Source organism: Embiotoca jacksoni, unplaced genomic scaffold (assembly GCF_022577435.1).
Source record: "Embiotoca jacksoni isolate LCO1_2020_lvr unplaced genomic scaffold, fEmbJac1.0.p SCAF_39, whole genome shotgun sequence".
NCBI lineage: Eukaryota > Metazoa > Chordata > Actinopteri > Embiotocidae > Embiotoca > Embiotoca jacksoni.
This window is the reverse complement of record NW_027185391.1, coordinates 825,187-843,609: the sequence shown is the minus strand read 5'-3', so window position 1 is coordinate 843,609 and position 18,423 is coordinate 825,187. Positions and strand designations below refer to the sequence as shown.

The 18,423-nt window shown below is 45.4% G+C and overlaps 4 protein-coding genes across 6 annotated transcripts in view; 2 read left to right on the top strand and 2 right to left on the bottom strand.

Moving 5' to 3' along the window:
• Positions 1-12,907, top strand: part of LOC138208557 (ATP-binding cassette sub-family G member 4-like) — a 29,745-nt gene extending 16,838 nt beyond the window's left edge. The window contains exons 6-15 of the mRNA XM_069166520.1: positions 1,156-1,301; positions 5,861-5,984; positions 6,064-6,178; positions 6,255-6,397; positions 7,598-7,696; positions 7,801-7,969; positions 8,103-8,203; positions 10,605-10,763; positions 10,839-10,957; positions 11,599-12,907. Of these exons, the coding sequence (XP_069022621.1) occupies positions 1,156-1,301; positions 5,861-5,984; positions 6,064-6,178; positions 6,255-6,397; positions 7,598-7,696; positions 7,801-7,969; positions 8,103-8,203; positions 10,605-10,763; positions 10,839-10,957; positions 11,599-11,824 (1,401 nt within the window). The 3' untranslated portion in view covers positions 11,825-12,907. The remainder of the gene's footprint in view (positions 1-1,155; positions 1,302-5,860; positions 5,985-6,063; positions 6,179-6,254; positions 6,398-7,597; positions 7,697-7,800; positions 7,970-8,102; positions 8,204-10,604; positions 10,764-10,838; positions 10,958-11,598) is intronic.
• Positions 12,908-13,736: 829 nt separating this feature from the next.
• On the bottom strand, positions 13,737-15,666 carry LOC138208536 (ATP-binding cassette sub-family G member 4-like). Its single transcript, XM_069166488.1, has 2 exons — positions 15,593-15,666; positions 13,737-14,297 (listed from the first exon to the last, which is right to left on the bottom strand). Coding segments are annotated over exons 1-2 (228 nt in total). The 5' UTR covers positions 15,595-15,666; the 3' UTR covers positions 13,737-14,071.
• lyrm9 (LYR motif containing 9) lies at positions 15,053-18,211 on the top strand. Of its 2 annotated transcripts, none has more exons than XM_069166487.1 (4): positions 15,053-15,173; positions 15,776-15,924; positions 17,852-17,944; positions 18,033-18,211. In XM_069166487.1, exons 2-4 carry the CDS (start codon positions 15,799-15,801, stop codon positions 18,048-18,050), a joined length of 237 nt encoding a protein of 78 aa, XP_069022588.1. In that variant the 5' UTR covers positions 15,053-15,173; positions 15,776-15,798; the 3' UTR covers positions 18,051-18,211. The 2 variants fall into 2 exon arrangements, with proteins under 2 accessions (XP_069022588.1, XP_069022587.1); XM_069166486.1 differs by having other exon boundaries at positions 15,773-15,924.
• The window catches only part of ift20 (intraflagellar transport 20 homolog (Chlamydomonas)), a 6,491-nt gene continuing 6,250 nt past the window's right edge, over positions 18,183-18,423 (bottom strand). For both annotated transcript variants that reach the window (XM_069166483.1, XM_069166485.1), the window contains exon 5: positions 18,183-18,423. This exon is cut by the window's right edge and continues 1,013 nt beyond it. The gene's annotated coding sequence lies outside the window, so the exon portion shown is untranslated.

Genomic DNA, 18,423 nt, shown 5'->3' with positions numbered 1-18,423 from the left:
TCATGTCATCCCAGTGGATCAAGTTTCCATTCATAGATCAAATATAAAAGTGAGCGGCTCCATAAACTTCCATTTAATTTCTCTCCTGAAATACAAAGTCAATGCCTTTTTTTCCCCACAATTCATGATGTGTCATTTGATAAAATTCATCTAATTCCATCATTAATTAGGTATTAGGCCTCAAAGAGAGGTATATTTGGGGGCGTGTCTTTTTGATTAACAGGCCTGTGATGCAGTCAAGCGGCAACCAACAGTGACGTCACCTGTTGGTTTGTGAATGTTATGAAGCCTCCAGTTCTTTCCGGCCAGTGCAGTCAGGAAAGAACTGGAGGCTTCATAACAGGCCTGTCAATCAAACAGACACGCCCCCAAAAACAGGTCTTCTTGAATCTTCTTTTCTAATGAATGAGGGATTATTTTCAGATGGACCTCCAGAAAACTAATAAGAAGGAGTGACTTTAGCTAACAACACCGAGATAACTGATGGACACATTTTATTCACTTTGGATTTGATGAGAGAAGTTGAATGGGAGTCTATGGAGCCGGAGGCTTTTTGGAGCCGACCTCTAGTGGCACTCGCTGGTATTGCAGCTGAAGACACTTCTGGATCAGAACCATTTTACAGACCTGAAGCTACGAACTCTTTTAGAAACAGTCTGTGGTGAAGTCAGGTTTCTGCTATAGGTGGGTGGGTATAGTGTCGGCTCCGCCCCTCACTCCTCCCCAACTGGTCTGTTCATGGTCACGTCTGGCTCCGATATACTAAGATGGCGACGGCCAAAATCTGAACTCGAGGCTTCAGTTCACGAACCGACAGGTGACGTCATTCTCCCACCTTCACTTCCTGTCAAAGCTGTAGCACGTAATAAAATGAAAAGTCTAACAATATAATAAACACCATGAAAAACAGGAAATTCCAACTCTGCAGTTCTTTTCAGCTCTACATAGGCTTTTAGCTTATTTTAGTTTGCTGTTTTGGTTCTGTAGCCTGCAGCACGACTCCTTTAAATTGGCTCTCACACACTTTATGATTTTGTTCTCAGCTGCAAGACACAGTGGTTAATTATTACAGGTAAAACTGACAGGACATGTCTGTCTTTATTTCAGACAGCCTGACGCCATCCGTCTGTTCTCTCTCTCCCCTCACCTGTACAGGTGAACGAGATCCTGACGGCTTTAGGTCTTCTCGATTGCGCTCACACTCGCACCAGCTCGCTGTCGGGAGGTCAGTGTAAACGTCTGGCCATCGCCCTGGAGCTGGTCAACAACCCTCCTGTCATGTTCTTCGATGAACCCACCAGGTGAGACACGCTGACGAGCTGCCGGAGGGGAAATGTAGAGTTTAGACTCACTGAGAAAATATCACATTTAAATGATGTCCAATCGAATATTATAGACTGCTGGTGCGTTCAAAGGAAACAGGTTTTTCTAGTTTTATATAGTGCATTCGGAAAGTATTCACAGCGCTTCACTTTTTACACATTTTGTTATGTTACAGCTTTATTCCAAAATGGATTAAATTCATTTTTTTCCCTCAAAATTCTACACGCAATATCCCATAATGACAAAGTGAAAATAGTTTGTTTAAAATGTTTGCAAATCTATTAAAAATAAAGAAGGAAAATATAACACGTACATAAGTATTCACAGCCTTTGCTCAATAGTTTGTTGAAGCACCTTTGGCAGAAATTACAGCCTCAAGTCTTTTTGAGTATGATGCTACAAGCTTGGCTCCTATTCTTGGGCAGTTTCTCCCATTCTTCTTTGCAGGACCTCTCAAGCTCCATCAGGTTGGATGAGGAGCGTCGGTGCTCAGACATCTTCAGATCTCTCCAGAGATGTTCAATCGGGTTCAAGTCTGGGCTCTGCCTGGGCCTCTCAAAGACATTCACAGAGTTGTCCCGAAGACATTCCTTTGTTATCTCTGCTGTGTGCTTCGGGTCGTTGTCCTGTTGGAAGATGAACCTTCGCCCCAGTCTGAGGTCCAGAGCGCTCTGGAGAAGGTTTTCATCAAGGATGTCTCTGTACATCGCTGCATTCATCTTTCCCTCCATCCTGACTAGTCTCCCAGTTCCTGCCGCTGAAAAACATCCCCACAGCATGATGCTGCCACCACCATGCTTCACTGTAGAGATGGTGTTGGCCAGGTGATGAGCGGTGCCTGGTTTCCTCCAAACATGACGCTTGGCATTCAGGCCAAAGAGTTCAATCTTTGTTTCATCAGACCAGAGAATTTAGTTTCTCCTGGTCTGACAGTCCTTCAGGTGCCTTTTGGTAAACTCCAGGTGGGCTGTCATGTGCCTTTTACTGAGGAGTGTCTTCTGTCTGGCCACTCTACCATACAGGCCTGCTTGGTGGAGTGCTGCAGAGATGGTTGTCCTTCTGGAAGGTTCTCCTCTCTTCACAGAGCAATGTTGGAGCTCTGTCAGAGTGACCATCGGGTTCTTGGTCACCTCCCTGACTAAGGCCCTTCTCCCCTGATCGCTCAGTTTGGCCGGGCGGCCGACTCTAGGAAGAGTCCTGGTGGTTCAAACTTCTTCCATTTACAGATGATGGAGGCCACTGTGCTCATTGGGACCTTCAATGCTGCAGAAATGTTTCTGTACTCTTCCCCAGATCTGTGCCTCCATACAATCCTGTCTCGGAGGTCTACAGATGATTCTTTGGACTTCATGTCTTGGTTTGTGCTCTGACATGTCAACTGTGGGACCTTATATAGACGGTGTGTGTCTTTCCAAATCATGTCCAATCAACTGAATTTACCAGGTGGACTCCAATCAAGTTGTAGAAACATCTCAAGGATGATCAGTGGAAACAGGATGCACCTGAGCTCAATGTTGAGTGTAATGGCAAAGGCTGTGAATACTTATGTACATATGATTTTTTTTTTTTTTTTTTTTTTCGTTTTTGATTTTTAATAGATTTGCAAAAATTTCAAAAAAATGTATTTCACGTCATTATGGGGTATTGTGTGTAGAATTTTGAGGGGAAAAAATGAATTTAATCCATTTTGGAATAAATCTATAATATAACAAAATGTGGAAAAAGTGAAGTGCTGTGAATACTTTCCGGATGCACTGTAATTTCCACCAACAACCTACTTTTCAACGTTTAGTGACCTTTGAATATGAACTTTGGGATTTGAAATTTATAATTTTTTTTTTGTTACACAAAAGTCCAAATTGCAGGCGACCCAAAGGCAGACTGGGTCCAGACAGAACATCTGGCTGCATCGTTATAATGAGTCTTCTGACAGGCGGGCATATGGTGCAATTATACTCTTCATCATTGTTGTGCCATCTGGTGTGGACGGGCAGTCGGAGCGCTGCTGCCCGGGGCATCCGGCAAAGGGAGGAAAAACAATGAGGTTCCTCAGATGGACGACCTAACAATGACCTCACAATTACCCCACAATCACCTCACAATGACCCCACAATGACCTCACAATGACCTCACAATGACCTCACAATTACCCCACAATGACCTCACAATGACCCCACAATGACCTCACAATGACCTCACAATTACCCCACAATGACCTCACAATGACCCCACAATGACCTCAATGACCACACAATAACCTCACAATCACCTCACAATGACCCCACAATTACCCCACAATGACCTCACAATGACCCCACAATGACCTCACAATGACCTCACAATGACCTCACAATGACCTCACAATGACCCCACAATGACCTCACAATGACCTCACAATTACCCCACAATGACCTCACAATGACCCCACAATGACCTCAATGACCACACAATAACCTCACAATCACCTCACAATGACCCCACAATTACCCCACAATGACCTCACAATGACCCCACAATGACCCCACAATGACCTCACAATGACCTCACAATGACCTCACAATTACCCCACAATGACCTCACAATGACCCCACAATGACCTCACAATGACCTCACAATTACCCCACAATCACCTCACAATGACCCCACAATGACCTCACAATCACCTCACAATGACCCCACAATTACCCCACAATGACCTCACAATGACCCCACAATGACCTCACAATGACCTCACAATTACCCCACAATGACCTCACAATGACCCCACAATGACCTCAATGACCACACAATAACCTCACAATCACCTCACAATGACCCCACAATTACCCCACAATGACCCCACAATGACCTCACAATTACCCCACAATGACCCCACAAGGACCTCACAATGACCTCACAATCACCTCAATGACCTCACAATGACCTCAGCCTCCTGAAAAGGCCAGCGAGGTCATGAGAACTCGATACGCTATGTCATGATGAAGTTTTATTTAGTCTGACGGGACGACAAAAAGCAGTCAGAGGATCAGATATGTTTTGTTGTAATATTACATTTATTAATTTAATACACACCATCTTTCTGGATGAACTTTGACCCCGGTGGTGTGGATAACCTGCCTGAATGTTTGACTTGTTTTCTACATGAATGATCAGGTCTCTTGGTGTTTGTGGCCAGTTGCTGTGTGATGATATGAGCCTTCACAGCAGGTGGTCCCAGGAGGTCGACCTCAACATGTTTGTTGGTCGATCGCACTTCGTTCCAAAAATCAAACTGAACTCTTCCTCACAGAGAAAAGTATGAGACATCCCATGAAACTGCTTTCCAGCTGTCAGAGCCTCGTCTGTGTAACGAAGCATTGCATCAGATTTAATAACTGTTACACTCTGCATTTAGCTCCGCCTCCATCTCCAGACCTGCTACTCTTGTTTGAAGCACGTCTGAAGTCCCGATCGCTTCACAACATGCTGCATATTAAAAAATAATTTCCTTTTCTGATGATTCTCATTGTTTCTCTGTTCAACAAAACGTTTTCAACTTCCAAATCACAACTGACTTCTGTACTGTCTCCGACATAGAGCCGACACTACAGTCCACTTTGTTTAAAAATAACGTGCCGAGTTATTAGCACGCAAACCCCGGGGCAGATACCCTGAGTGTCCCTGTGTTGGCTAGCAATGGAATTTATTCTTTTTTTTTGGGGTAGATCACGTTGAGCCAGAAAAGTGTGGACACCTCTGCTTTAAAGGTCCATTTTGGTAGCCAGCTTGGTCTTTGATGTAAATATAGTCTGGAAACCCTGTTGAAGGGCGGACCAATCAGAGGCCAGTGGGCGTGGCTAAGCATTATAACATTATAGTGGTTCCAATTATGGTGGTTGAGTCTCAGCAGACACATGGTGATCAGTACTGATCGGTTGAAGCTTAATAAGCCGCAGGTCTTCGGAGTAGTGAGTCTGGATCTGTTCAACACGGTCCCGCCTCAACTGTTGGAACCCAAATATTAACAGAACATCTATCACTGAACTTAAACCATCAAAGGGCAGTTTTTAAAATTTTCCTCCTGAGAGAAGAAATTCACTCTGTAAGAGATCCACAAGTTAGGAAACATGTTGTAAAACCTCTCAGCTGCAACTTTATCAAATTGGATGCAACAGAAATGAACTCCAACGCTGCTTCCATTTTAATCAGCGTATCACTGAGCAGAAGGGACGGGTTGGGTTTTTATTAGCAGACACAACCAGGTCCTGGTTCCGGTCGGAAAGGGTTAACATGATGGTGACCAGCAGAGATCCAGCAGAGATCCAGCAGAGAGTCTGGATGTCGTTCTGCAGCTTGTCTTTAAGTAAACAGGATCTGATGAGTTTTACATGTGCTGGCAGGTGGACTTTGTTTCTTGGGACGTCGCGTGTCCAGTTTTTATGCTAAGCTAAGCTAGCATTATATCACACATTCATGACAAACACTGACATCTCATCTTTAATGGAGGACATCAGGGTCACTCGTGTGTGTGTGTGTGTGTGTGTCATCCTGTCTCCAGCGGCTTGGACAGTGTGTCCTGTTACCAGGTGGTGTCCCTGATGCGTTCACTGGCCCTGGGAGGACGCACCATCATCTGCACCATCCACCAGCCCAGCGCCAAACTGTTTGAGATGTTTGACAAGGTGTGTGTGTATGAATGGATGACCCACTATCTTTTTAATGCAGACACACACCAGCGCTGACCGCTGTGTTCCTCCACAGCTCTACATCCTCAGCCAGGGTCAGTGCATCTACAAAGGCTCCGTCCCATACCTCATCCCCTACCTGAAGACTCTGGGCCTCTACTGTCCCACCTACCACAACCCTGCAGACTTCAGTAGGTCGTCCTGGGCTTCAACCTTTTCACTGCTCATGAGCACCCCCTTCATCCTCTGCATGTCTTTCTGCTCCAGTCATTGAAGTGGCCTCAGGAGAGTACGGAGACCTGAACCCGGTGCTGTTCGAGGCGGTCCAAGGTGGGATGTGTGCAATGGAGGAGAAGAAGAATCAGTGCGACACTAATGGCCCATCAGTGTGTGCAACAAAGTGCCCCATGGTACGTAGACGATGACGTAAATCACTTTGTGGAAATTATTGTGTTATTTGTTCATTTGTTTGGGGATGTTCGCTCTACTAAACTCCAAAGACTGTTTCTGTCATGGAAGATCCTGAGCTGTGTCAGACTCAAGTTCTCAGAGCTTTGTAATGGTAGTTCAATTCAATTCAAATCAACTTTATTTATATAGCGCCAAATCACAACACAGGTTATTTCATGGCACTTAACACATTAAAGTCTTTGAAGCAAGACTTTATAATATTATACAGAGAAACCAACAATTCAACAATTCAACAATTCAACAATTCCCACATATGCTAGGAAGAAAAAACTCCTCTTTAAGGGAGAAAAACCTCCAACAGAGGGAAGAAAAACTCTGTTTAACAGGAAGAAACCTCCGATAGAACCGGGATCAGAGGTGGGCGGAGCATCTGTTAACAGAACCAGACACAGAGGTGGGCGGAGCATCTTCTTCGACCGGTTGGGGTAAGAGGAGAGCAGAGAGAGAAAAGGACAGCATAGAGATAGAAGAAAAGAACTGTTGGTGGAGATGACAATCACAGAGCAGAGACATGCAGCTGTTGTAGTTAATATGAAACATGGTGCAAGAGCCCTGTGATTGACTGGCAACCTGTCCAGGATGAGCCCCGCCTCCAGCCCGCCCACAACCCACTAAAGGATAGAGGATATATGTAGTTTGCAGCTATTTCCAAGTCAACCAGCAACCATCAGTGACGTCATCCACCATCAGTGATGTCATCGTTGGTTTGTGAACATTATGAATCCTCCAGTTCAGATTCTGTCCGTCACCATCTTTGCTAGTTCGGAGCAGTTTGGAGCAGGAAGTGACCATATTTGGACGAGCTGGGTGAGGAGCCAGCGGTGGATCTGACCGATCTGATTGGAAACCTGATGATACTACGTCCCGCCCACCGATAGCTGTAACCTGACTGCACCACAGGCCTGTCAATCAAACAGACACGCCCCCAAAAATCGGGCTTTTTGAATCTTCTTTTCTAATGAATGAGGGATTATTTTCAGATGGACCTCCAGAAAACAATGATGATAATGATGATGGTAATGATGGTGATGATGGTTATGGTGGTGATGATGATGATGATGATGATGGTGATGATGATGGTGATGATGATGATGATGATGATGATGGTGATGATGATGGTGATCTTCCTCTTCCCTCAGGATGCCGGCCACATAGAGAGTCATACATTTGCCACCAGCACTCTGACCCAGTTCTGCATCCTGTTCAAGAGAACTCTGATTACGATCTGTCGGGACCAGGTGGGTGACATCATTCACAGCAGCACAACTGACACCTGGAAGTTAAACCGAGCTGTCAGGCAGTTTGAACCTGCATGTTGTCCTCTGTGCTGTTCTGTTCTCAGGTTCTGACCCACCTCAGACTGATGTCCCACATCTCCATAGGTGTGTTAATAGGTTTGCTCTATCTCAACATTGGCAATGATGCCAGCAAGGTCTTTAACAACACTGGATTTCTCTTCTTCTCTATGCTCTTCCTCATGTTCGGAGCACTCATGCCAACCGTGTTAACCTGTGAGTATGATCGACAGGAAGTTGACGTGTTTACATTCTGTTTATTCTTCATACGGCCAATCACAGAGGTGTCTGGGGATGTGCGAGTTCATACTGACGTGTGGGTGGAAACACCTTCTGCTCCATCCTGCAGTTCCTCTGGAGATGTCTGTGTTCCTGAGGGAGCATCTCAACTACTGGTACAGCCTGAAAGCCTACTACCTGGCCAAGACCATGGCTGACATCCCCTTCCAGGTGAGCTGGACTGCTGAGGAACACGCAGTAACATACATGTGCACAGCTGCACACCACTGCCCTCCGGTGTTGGACAGAGGCACTGCCAGGGTTTGGGACAGTGTTTCTACTTTGTTTGTTAGGTTAGGTTAGGTTAGGTTAGGTTAGGTTAGGTTAGGTTAGGTTAGGTTGGGTTAGGTTAGGTAAGGTAAGGTAAGGTATTTTTAATCCCCGAGGGGAAATATTTTCGCTACAGCAGCATACAGAAGCAATAAGATAATAATAGAATAATAGAAAAGCAATAAAATAGCAGTAAAAAATATAAAATATAAAATGCACAGTATATACAGTATATACAGTACAGTATATATCTATATATATATTATATACAAACAACCAAGAAACACAGACAACAGTGTTATTGTTGTGTGATGGATTTTGCCAGAGGTGAGTTATTGTACAGTCTTATTGCGGCCGGCAGGAATGATCTCCTGTATCAGGAATGATCTCCTGTATCTGGAACGATCTCCTGTATCTGGAACGATCTCCTGTATCTGGAATGATCTCCTGTATCTGGAATGATCTCCTGTATCAGGAACGATCTCCTGTATCTGGAATGATCTCATGTATCTGGAATGATCTCCTGTATCAGGAATGATCTCCTGTATCTGGAACGATCTCCTGTATCAGGAACGATCTCCTGTATCAGGAATGATCTCCTGTATCTGGAACGATCTCCTGTATCTGGAACGATCTCCTGTATCAGGAATGATCTCCTGTATCTGGAACGATCTCCTGTATCTGGAACGATCTCCTGTATCTGGAACGATCTCATGTATCTGGAATGATCTCCTGTATCAGGAACGATCTCCTGTATCTGGAATGATCTCATGTATCTGGAATGATCTCCTGTATCAGGAATGATCTCCTGTATCTGGAACGATCTCCTGTATCAGGAACGATCTCCTGTATCAGGAATGATCTCCTGTATCTGGAACGATCTCCTGTATCTGGAACGATCTCCTGTATCTGTCCTTGTGACAGATACAGGAGATCATTCCTTGTTGTGTGCAGATACTTATCTACTCGCTCTAAGCTGTTAATGAGGAACACCTGAACACCTGTTCACTCATGCAGCGGTCCAATCAGCCAATCACAGGGCAGATCAGGAGGTGTAAGAGGACAGTAGAAATGTGATGTCAGTGATGTTGACCTCACTGTTGGAGGCAGGTTTGAGAACAAAAAACCAAAAGCATCCTATGAGCGACAGATGAGTCGAGAAACGTGTTGACAGGTCCGACTGGTTGGAGCCCAGAGAGGAACTCAGATCAGCTGTCTTTCATTCGGAGAGCCGGAGGGGCCATAGAGGGAAAACACATTAAATCCTCCCACAAATGACTAAATCCAGACCACGATTTACTGTATCGCTCCCATGTTTTAATTCATTCATGTGCACGAGAGAAGTTTATATAAAGAGAGACATCACAACAGACTTCCTCCTCTCAGCATGAAGTTCACCTGCTTCAACTGTCAGCTGACCGACTATCAAGTCGATAGCATCCTCACAGTTAGCATGTTGCTAACGATTTAATCCACAAGGTGTCAATATCATCATTATTGTCTTTTACTAACAATAATCCTTTATATCCCTTTATTACAGCTGTCTTAGTTAACAGTTACTGTTAGTCTTGTTGTTAGCCTTGAAGTTAGCCTTGTTGTTAGCCTTGTTGTTAGTTGTTAACCTTGTAGTTAGCCTTGTAGTTAGCCTTGTAGTTAACCTTGTTAGCCTTGTAGTTAGCCTTGTAGTTAGCCTTGTTGTTAGCCTTGTAGTTAGCCTTGTAGTTAGCCTTGTAGTTAACCTTGTTAGCCTTGTAGTTAGCCTTGTAGTTAGCCTTGTTGTTAGCCTTGTAGTTAGCCTTGTAGTTAGCCTTGTAGTTAGCCTTGTTGTTAGCCTTGTTGTTAGCCTTGTAGTTAGCCTTGTTAGCCTTGTAGTTAGCCTTGTTAGCCTTGTAGTTAGCCTTGTTGTTAGCCTTGTTGTTAGCCTTGTAGTTAGCCTTGTTAGCCTTGTAGTTAGCCTTGTAGTTAGCCTTGTAGTTAGCCTTGTTAGCCTTGTAGTTAGCCTTGTAGTTAGCCTTGTAGTTAGCCTTGTAGTTAGCCTTGTTAGCCTTGTAGTTAGCCTTGTAGTTAGCCTTGTAGTTAGCCTTGTTAGCCTTGTAGTTAGCCTTGTAGTTAGCCTTGTTGTTAGCCTTGTTGTTAGCCTTGTAGTTAGCCTTGTTAGCCTTGTAGTTAGCCTTGTTAGCCTTGTAGTTAGCCTTGTAGTTAGCCTTGTAGTTAGCCTTGTAGTTAGCCTTGTAGTTAGCCATGTCTTCCTCTGGGGGTGAACTCTTCTCTCCCTCCAGCTGATATTGAGGTGTTCTTCCAGGTGATCTGCCCCATCATGTACTGCAGTATAGTGTACTGGATGACGGAGCAGCCCCCCGAGGCCACCCGCTACCTGCTCTTCATCGCCCTGTCCACCTGCACGGCCCTGGTAGCCCAGTCCTTGGGCCTGCTGGTCGGCGCTGCCTCCACCTCTCTACAGGTACCGCAGCTTTCACCACACGTGTGTTCTCTGGGCTTGTGTTGCACATGTCAGACGGATGGTTTCCCTCCATAGGTGGCCACGTTCGTTGGGCCGGTCACTGCCATCCCAGTGCTGCTGTTCTCTGGATTCTTCGTCAACTTCGACACGATCCCCAAGTACCTGCAGTGGAGCTCCTACGTGTCGTATGTCAGGTGAGAAACCTGCAACACTTCAGTTCACAGCAACAACAACACGTGATGCAGTGTGGATTACATCATCAACCAACTGGTTACGTTAAAAAAAACTATGACATCAATTTGTCATCTAAAAAAGTCGATTTTGGGGAATCAAAAAGTGGTTTAAGTTGCAGTGCTGAACACAGACTGTTTATCAAAGAGTTCGTAGCTTCAGGTCTGAAAAATGGTTCTGATCCAGAAGTGTCTTCAGCTGCAATACCAGCGAGTGCCACTAGAGGTCGGCTCCAAAAAGCCTCCGGCTCCATAGACTCCCATTCAACTTCTCTCATCAAATCCAAAGTGAATAAAATGTGTCCATCAGTTATCTCGGTGTTGTTAGCTAAAGTCACTCCTTCTTATTAGTTTTCTGGAGGTCCATCTGAAAATAATCCCTCATTCATTAGAAAAGAAGATTCAAGAAGACCTGTTTTTGGGGGCGTGTCTGTTTGATTGGACCTCTCTTCAGCATCATGCTCAGTATTTTGCTCGTGTGTTTGTAATTGTGTCCTGAAACATAAATAAATATATAAATATATCTGAACTAGTGTGACTGTGATCGCAGAGATGATGCCGTCTGCAGGTGTGACCCCGCCCCTGTGTTGGTCTCTCTCCCTCAGGTACGGCTTTGAAGGCGTGATCCTGTCCATCTACGGCATGAACCGCTCTGAGCTGGAGTGTCCAGGGAAGGTGTGCAAGTTCCAGCAGCCCGAGGAGGTTCTGCAGCTGCTGGACGTGGAGGACGCCAAGCTCTACGTCGACTTCATCGTCCTGGGGGTCTTTTTCATCCTCCTGCGACTGGCCACTTACCTCGTCCTGCGCTACAAGGTCAAGTCCGAGAGATAGTTTCCCTCCCGGCCCGTTCAAGTCGTCCCAGAACTTGTCCCGTGCACAAAGAACACGTCACGTCATGTGGGGAGTTTGTTTCGTTTCATGTTGCTGCTAAACGGACAGAACACATCCTGACTCTGAGGAGGAGGCGGAGTCATCTCATAACTCATCGTACACCTGTTTTACCTCATCAAGACTTCCCTCTGTGCACCACACAGTGGTACGTCCTCAACTGTTCTACAGTTGGACCAGAAGGAGGCGCTGGGATGCAGCAGCAGAACCTTCTCCAGTGAAACGGACCCTCTAGAACATACCGTGTTTACATAGAAGCCGAACCAACCAGAGGATGAACTGTTGCACTGGAGAACACACGTGATGCTCCTGATCGCTGAAGATCACGTCACATCTGAGCAGAGCAGTTTGTTCTGGTTTTATATTCTCGTTGTCATGTGACTGAACGTTTCCTTCCTGCGTAGTGAAATCAAATAAACGTCTGAGCTGCAGTAAATCACGTTTTTTGCACGTTAATAGTTGTAAATGAAGTTCTGCTGTGATTGCTGAAAGAAATTCTGTATTTATTCATATAACCTTTAAAATCTTTGAAATCTTAGTTGCAGTTAAAGTTGTTATGGTTTGAACATGTGATGTTGTTCTGTATTATCTTTAGTATTCTATGCATATGCAGTTATTATGATGTATTTAATCGAGTTTTCATGTATTATTACAGTTTCACTCAGTCTTGAACACAACATGCTCCTGCAGCATGTTTGGTGCTATCTGAGCTTTATTTGAACCACGTGATGTACATCAGCAGGATACTGAGAGCAACCAAAGAGAATTCAACAGGACTGGAAGTATGTTCATATTTTATTTACTGTGTGTTATTTTTTGTGATTAATTTCTTCTCTGTTGAAACATATGTTAAGAGCTAACACTGTCCTGCTGCGTTCAGAACAAACGCACAGCGAATCCTCCCAGTTACAGACGGTCGAACTGGAGCCGCCGTCAGTAACGAGACGACCAGTCACTCTGCGTTTGGTCTGAACACAACAAAGGAGTTCTGTACAGCTACTGTATGTAAACTCATATTCCAATAAACATTCATCCCACTGATGCAGTTACTCCGGTTTCTTCCTGACAAAACACGACAACCTCCTCAGAGCTCCGAGGTGTTCAACCATCTCTGAGGAGGAAACCTTCAGATCTCAGGCTGTTTGAAGGTGACCTGCAGGCTCAGATCCTGATCAGCACCGATCCACCCGTCAGTGAGTCTCAGATATCAGATTTCCTCTCAGGTTTCATCCTCAGTCAGGTCCACGAGTTCTCCAAAGTAGTCCTTCCATCGTCCAGTAAGACCAGTCAGGAGCAGCAGATCTAACTTTCTTAAACCAGCCGTGTGCTTCGTCCTGAGGAAGTGCTTATCCATCCCCCCCATCCTGCTGCTCTGCCTCCTCACAGCGTCACCACTAAGTACAACATGAAGCTCTCATGGAGGCTCTGAGAGGACAGAGAGGACCTCTGCTGTCATGTTTCATAATGGCTGAATTGATCCGTCTATTCAGGTCTATTCAGCTCTCGAGTTGTTCTATTTGTGCTGAGTTTGTAGTGACGTCTCCATCACGCCTGCTGAAACTTCCCAGACTCTCTCCTACTGAACATGTGAACATGAAGAAGCACAGCTGAGTGAAGGAAACGGACACAACTGACCTCTGAATGTGAGAGCAGCGCTGGACCTTTAATCTGAAATCAAATTAAAAATAAATAATTGGTTCAGTATTTGTCCACGACAATTTTATTTCTCCACCTTCATATTGGGATATAAAATCGACTGAAAATATAACTAAGCAGTTGCATATATGATAATCAGCGATGCCATCAGTGATGTCATCATCCATCAGAGATGTCATCATCCATCAGTGATGTCATCATCCATCAGTGATGTCATCGTTGGTTTGTGAACGTTATGAATCCTCCAGTTCAGATTCTGTCCGTCACCATCTTTGCTAGTTCGGAGCGGTTTGGAGCAGGAAGTGACCATATTTGGACGAGCTGGGGGAGGAGCCAGCGGTGGATCTGACCGATCTTGATGAGGTAAAACAGGTGTACGATGAGTTATGAGATGACTCCGCCTCCTCCTCAGAGTCAGGATGTGTTCTGTCCGTTTAGCAGCAACATGAAACGAAACAAACTCCCCACATGACGTGACGTGTTCTTTGTGCACGGGACAAGTTCTGGGACGACTTGAACGGGCCGGGAGGGAAACTATCTCTCGGACTTGACCTTGTAGCGCAGGACGAGGTAAGTGGCCAGTCGCAGGAGGATGAAAAAGACCCCCAGGACGATGAAGTCGACGTAGAGCTTGGCGTCCTCCACGTCCAGCAGCTGCAGAACCTCCTCGGGCTGCTGGAACTTGCACACCTTCCCTGGACACTCCAGCTCAGAGCGGTTCATGCCGTAGATGGACAGGATCACGCCTTCAAAGCCGTACCTGAGGGAGAGAGACCAACACAGGGGCGGGGTCACACCTGCAGACGGCATCATCTCTGCGATCACAGTCACACTAGTTCAGATATATTTATATATTTATTTATGTTTCAGGACACAATTACAAACACACGAGCAAAATACTGAGCATGATGCTGAAGAGAGGTCCAATCAAACAGACACGCCCCCAAAAACAGGTCTTCTTGAATCTTCTTTTCTAATGAATGAGGGATTATTTTCAGATGGACCTCCAGAAAACTAATAAGAAGGAGTGACTTTAGCTAACAACACCGAGATAACTGATGGACACATTTTATTCACTTTGGATTTGATGAGAGAAGTTGAATGGGAGTCTATGGAGCCGGAGGCTTTTTGGAGCCGACCTCTAGTGGCACTCGCTGGTATTGCAGCTGAAGACACTTCTGGATCGGAACCATTTTACAGACCTGAAGCTACGAACTCTTTGATAAACAGTCTGAGGTATGTTAGTGAAGTCCATAAATAAATAATTGGAAATTTTTTGAAACTTTTCCAGGTGTTTGGTTGGAGCAGGATGTTACGTAGAGTAAAAGCTAAAAACTATCATAAAACAGAAGTTATGAGAAAAAGTCATTGATAACTTTTCGTCACTCCATCAGTGGTAAAAAATGGGCTGTGTTTAGGTTTACAGAGCCGGCAGCAGAGGGCGCCAGTGTTTCTATCTAACATAATTATCACCGTAGAAGAAGAGGCAGGACTGCGTACTTCCGGAGTCCGGCTGTATATAACGTCTATGGTGACTCCAGGAGGAGTTTGATGAAGTGACTCCAGGAGGAGTTTGATGAAGTGACTCCAGGAGGAGTTTCGGATGTGGAGGAGCTGCTGACATCCAACAGACACCGTAAGACCAACTGTGTTGTCATGGAAACTAACGCTGTCTGTCCTGGTTCGCCAGCTAGGCTACATTTAATCTACGATGGTTACAACCATGTGACTAAGCTAACAGGGTCACATGAGGATAAAGGAGCTTTCTTCTTTTCCACCAGAATAAAAGGTTAAAATGTTTGTATCTTGTATTTTTGACAATAAAACTTTGTTTCTGCTAATCGGGATCTTTTAGCAGAACTGTTTTATCTACTGCTTTTCTTCTGTTATAGCTTTGAGCTGTTTTCTTTCATTAAAGTGCTGGAATATCAAAATACTAACTTTAGGAACAGGAACATATCAATGAGCTGGAGCTGAGGCCTCCTTCTGGTTTCAGGAATCCATACTGATGTCTAAATGTGAGGCAGGAAATACAAGAAATACACATTTACTCACATGAAGTGAAATATCTGCTCGGATCAGATTGAGTGCTCCTCAATGACGTCACGTTATTATGTCCTGTGTCAGTGCAGCTGTGAGGACACCTGCCTGTCTCAGGTGGTGTTTGTTGACATGTCGTCATGCTGTCAGGTTGTCATGGCACCGATCTGAACTCACTTCCTCTGGTTTCATCAGCAGCAGTTGGACCGCAGCAGGAAGTGATGCTGCCGTTACTCGGAGCCGAGTTGATCCAGACTCCGGTGCAGCTCTATCGGTACCTGCTCAGGTGCTGCAGGCTCCTCCCGTCCACAGCGATGCAGCAGCACTACCGACACGCCATCAGACAGGTGAGGTCGTCTTGTGCACCGGTACCTGGTTGGACATTACCTCATCTGGGTTTTATATCTGAGGGGCGATCAGGAGGTTCAGAGGTTTAACCTTCGTACCTGGGTACAAATTTAGTCACCTGACCAACATGAATAGCTGATGTCACCACGGACCTGAAACTGGAGCAGGAAAATCTGATTTATATCAAACTCTGTAAACGGTCACCAGAGATCCTTGAAATGTCCAGAAAGTCTCCGGCGATGAAGCGACGAGCCGGGCGAGGTGTTGTGGTGACATCACGTTTCAAGAGGGGCGGAGCTTCACCGTCCCAGACCGAAGAAGGAGCGTCAGGTTCAGGAGACACCAGCTGGGTTTCAGAGTCAGACTGTCAACACCGAGTTCTACTGGGACCTCCTGAGGGGAACATTCACTGTGAATCACCTCAACTGTGTTGCCATGGCAACTGGCTTCTCCAACATGACAACAAACCCACTAAAAGCGTGCTGAAAAGTTTCACCGGTGCACTCAATATGATTTGCACAACAATAGTTGCAGATAAATTTCCAGTCAACTCATTCATGAGTCATCGCCACTCTACACAAACTGACCTTTGACCTCTTAAAGCTCACTGGGGTCACCAGGTGAGGGCGGTCTGTTCTCTTCCTCACTGAAGGAACACCTGAAGTTTTCTGATGTATTTTCCAGCGACGGGATTGGCCGACAGCCTTGGTACTGTTTGACTGTGTTTGATTGACGAGCCATGTGTTCCTTCATTTCTCCATGACAACGGGAACAGATTAAAGTGATGATGATGATGGTGGTGATGATGGTCATGATGATGGTGATGGTCATGATGATGGTGATGATGATGGTGGTGACGATGATGGTGATGATGGTGGTGATGATGATGATGGTGGTGGTGATGATGATGATGGTGGTGGTGGTGATGATGATGATGGTGGTGGTGGTGGTGGTGATGGTGGTAGATGATGGTGATGGTGGTGGTGGTGATGATGATGGTGGTGGTGGTAATGATGGTGGTGGTGGTAGTGATGATGGTGGTGGTGGTGATGGTGGTGATGATGATGATGATGATGGTGGTGATGATGGTGGTGGTGGTGGTGGTGGTGATGATGGTGGTGGTGGTGATGATGATGGTGGTGGTGGTGGTGGTGGTGATGGTGGTGATGATGATGATGGTGGTGATGATGGTGGTGGTGGTGGTGGTAATGATGGTGGTGGTGGTAGTGATGGTGGTGATGATGATGGTGGTGATGGTGGTGGTGGTGGTGGTGGTGGTGATGGTGGTGATGATGATGATGGTGGTGGTGATGGTGGTGGTGATGATGGTGGTGGTGGTGGTGATGATGGTGGTGGTGGTGGTGATGATGGTGGTGGTGGTGGTAATGATGGTGGTGGTGGTAATGATGGTGGTGGTGATGGTGGTGGTGGTGGTGATGGTGGTGGTGATGATGATGATGGTGGTAATGATGGTGGTGGTGGTGGTGGTGATGATGATGGTGGTGATGATGGTGGTGGTGATGATGGTGGTGGTGGTGGTGGTGATGATGATGGTGGTGGTAATGATGGTGGTGATGGTGATGATGATGGTGATGATGATAATGATGGTGGTGATGGTGATGGTGGTGGTGATGATGATGATGGTGGTAATGATGGTGGTGGTGGTGGTGGTGATGATGATGGTGATGATGATAATGATGGTGGTGATAATGATGGTGATGGTGATAATGATGATGATGGTGATAATGATGATGGTGGTGGTAATGATGGTGGTGATGATGGTGATGGTGATGGTGATAATGATGATGATGGTGATAATGATGATGATGGTGATGATGATGATGGTGGTGGTAATGATGGTGGTGATGATGGTGATGATGATGGTGATGGTGATAATGATGGTGGTGCTTGTTATTGTGTTTCCAGGGTTACAACAGCCACTCAGATGAAGAGGACCCTGAGAGGATACAGTTGATCATCCAAAGAGCCGTCGCTGACGCTGACTGGATTCTCACTAAAGTAAGAATTCTGAAGGACGATTTTTTTTTTAAATTAAAGATATGCATGTAAATATACATGTAATGTTTAATGGTCCTGTTGTTCCCAGTATACCAAGAAGAAGTGAGCATGTCCCAGGTGGAGCCCCTGATGGGGGTCGGGGGCTCTTTGGTTCTCAGTGTTGTGGGGTTGTGATGAGAAGAACACCTCACAGGTAACGGACCCACGGTCATACCACATTAAATCATAGAAATGTAAATACTTTTTCATTAAATTTATTCTCCATCATCAACCTGTTACTGAGCATCAGTTACACATGTAGACATGAACAGATCTCCACTACAACACCTCATATATCCACAACATGTTAGAGACCTCTTAAACCTGCAGGTTGGAATAAAAACACACATCACGCTGTTCTTCACTTCAGCTGTTTAACATGTCGTCTTAAAGGGCCAGTCCGTGGATTTTACTGGAAAGAAGTGTTCGTAGCTTCCAGG

Bases quoted from the DNA above. Each gene is read 5' to 3' on its own strand.
- lyrm9 (XM_069166487.1), top strand. From the start codon at position 15,799: ATGCTGCCGTTACTCGGAGCCGAGTTGATCCAGACTCCGGTGCAGCTC. The intron at 15,925-17,851 runs GTGAGGTCGTCT...TTGTGTTTCCAG, and splicing joins ACCGACACGCCATCAGACAG to GGTTACAACAGCCACTCAGA.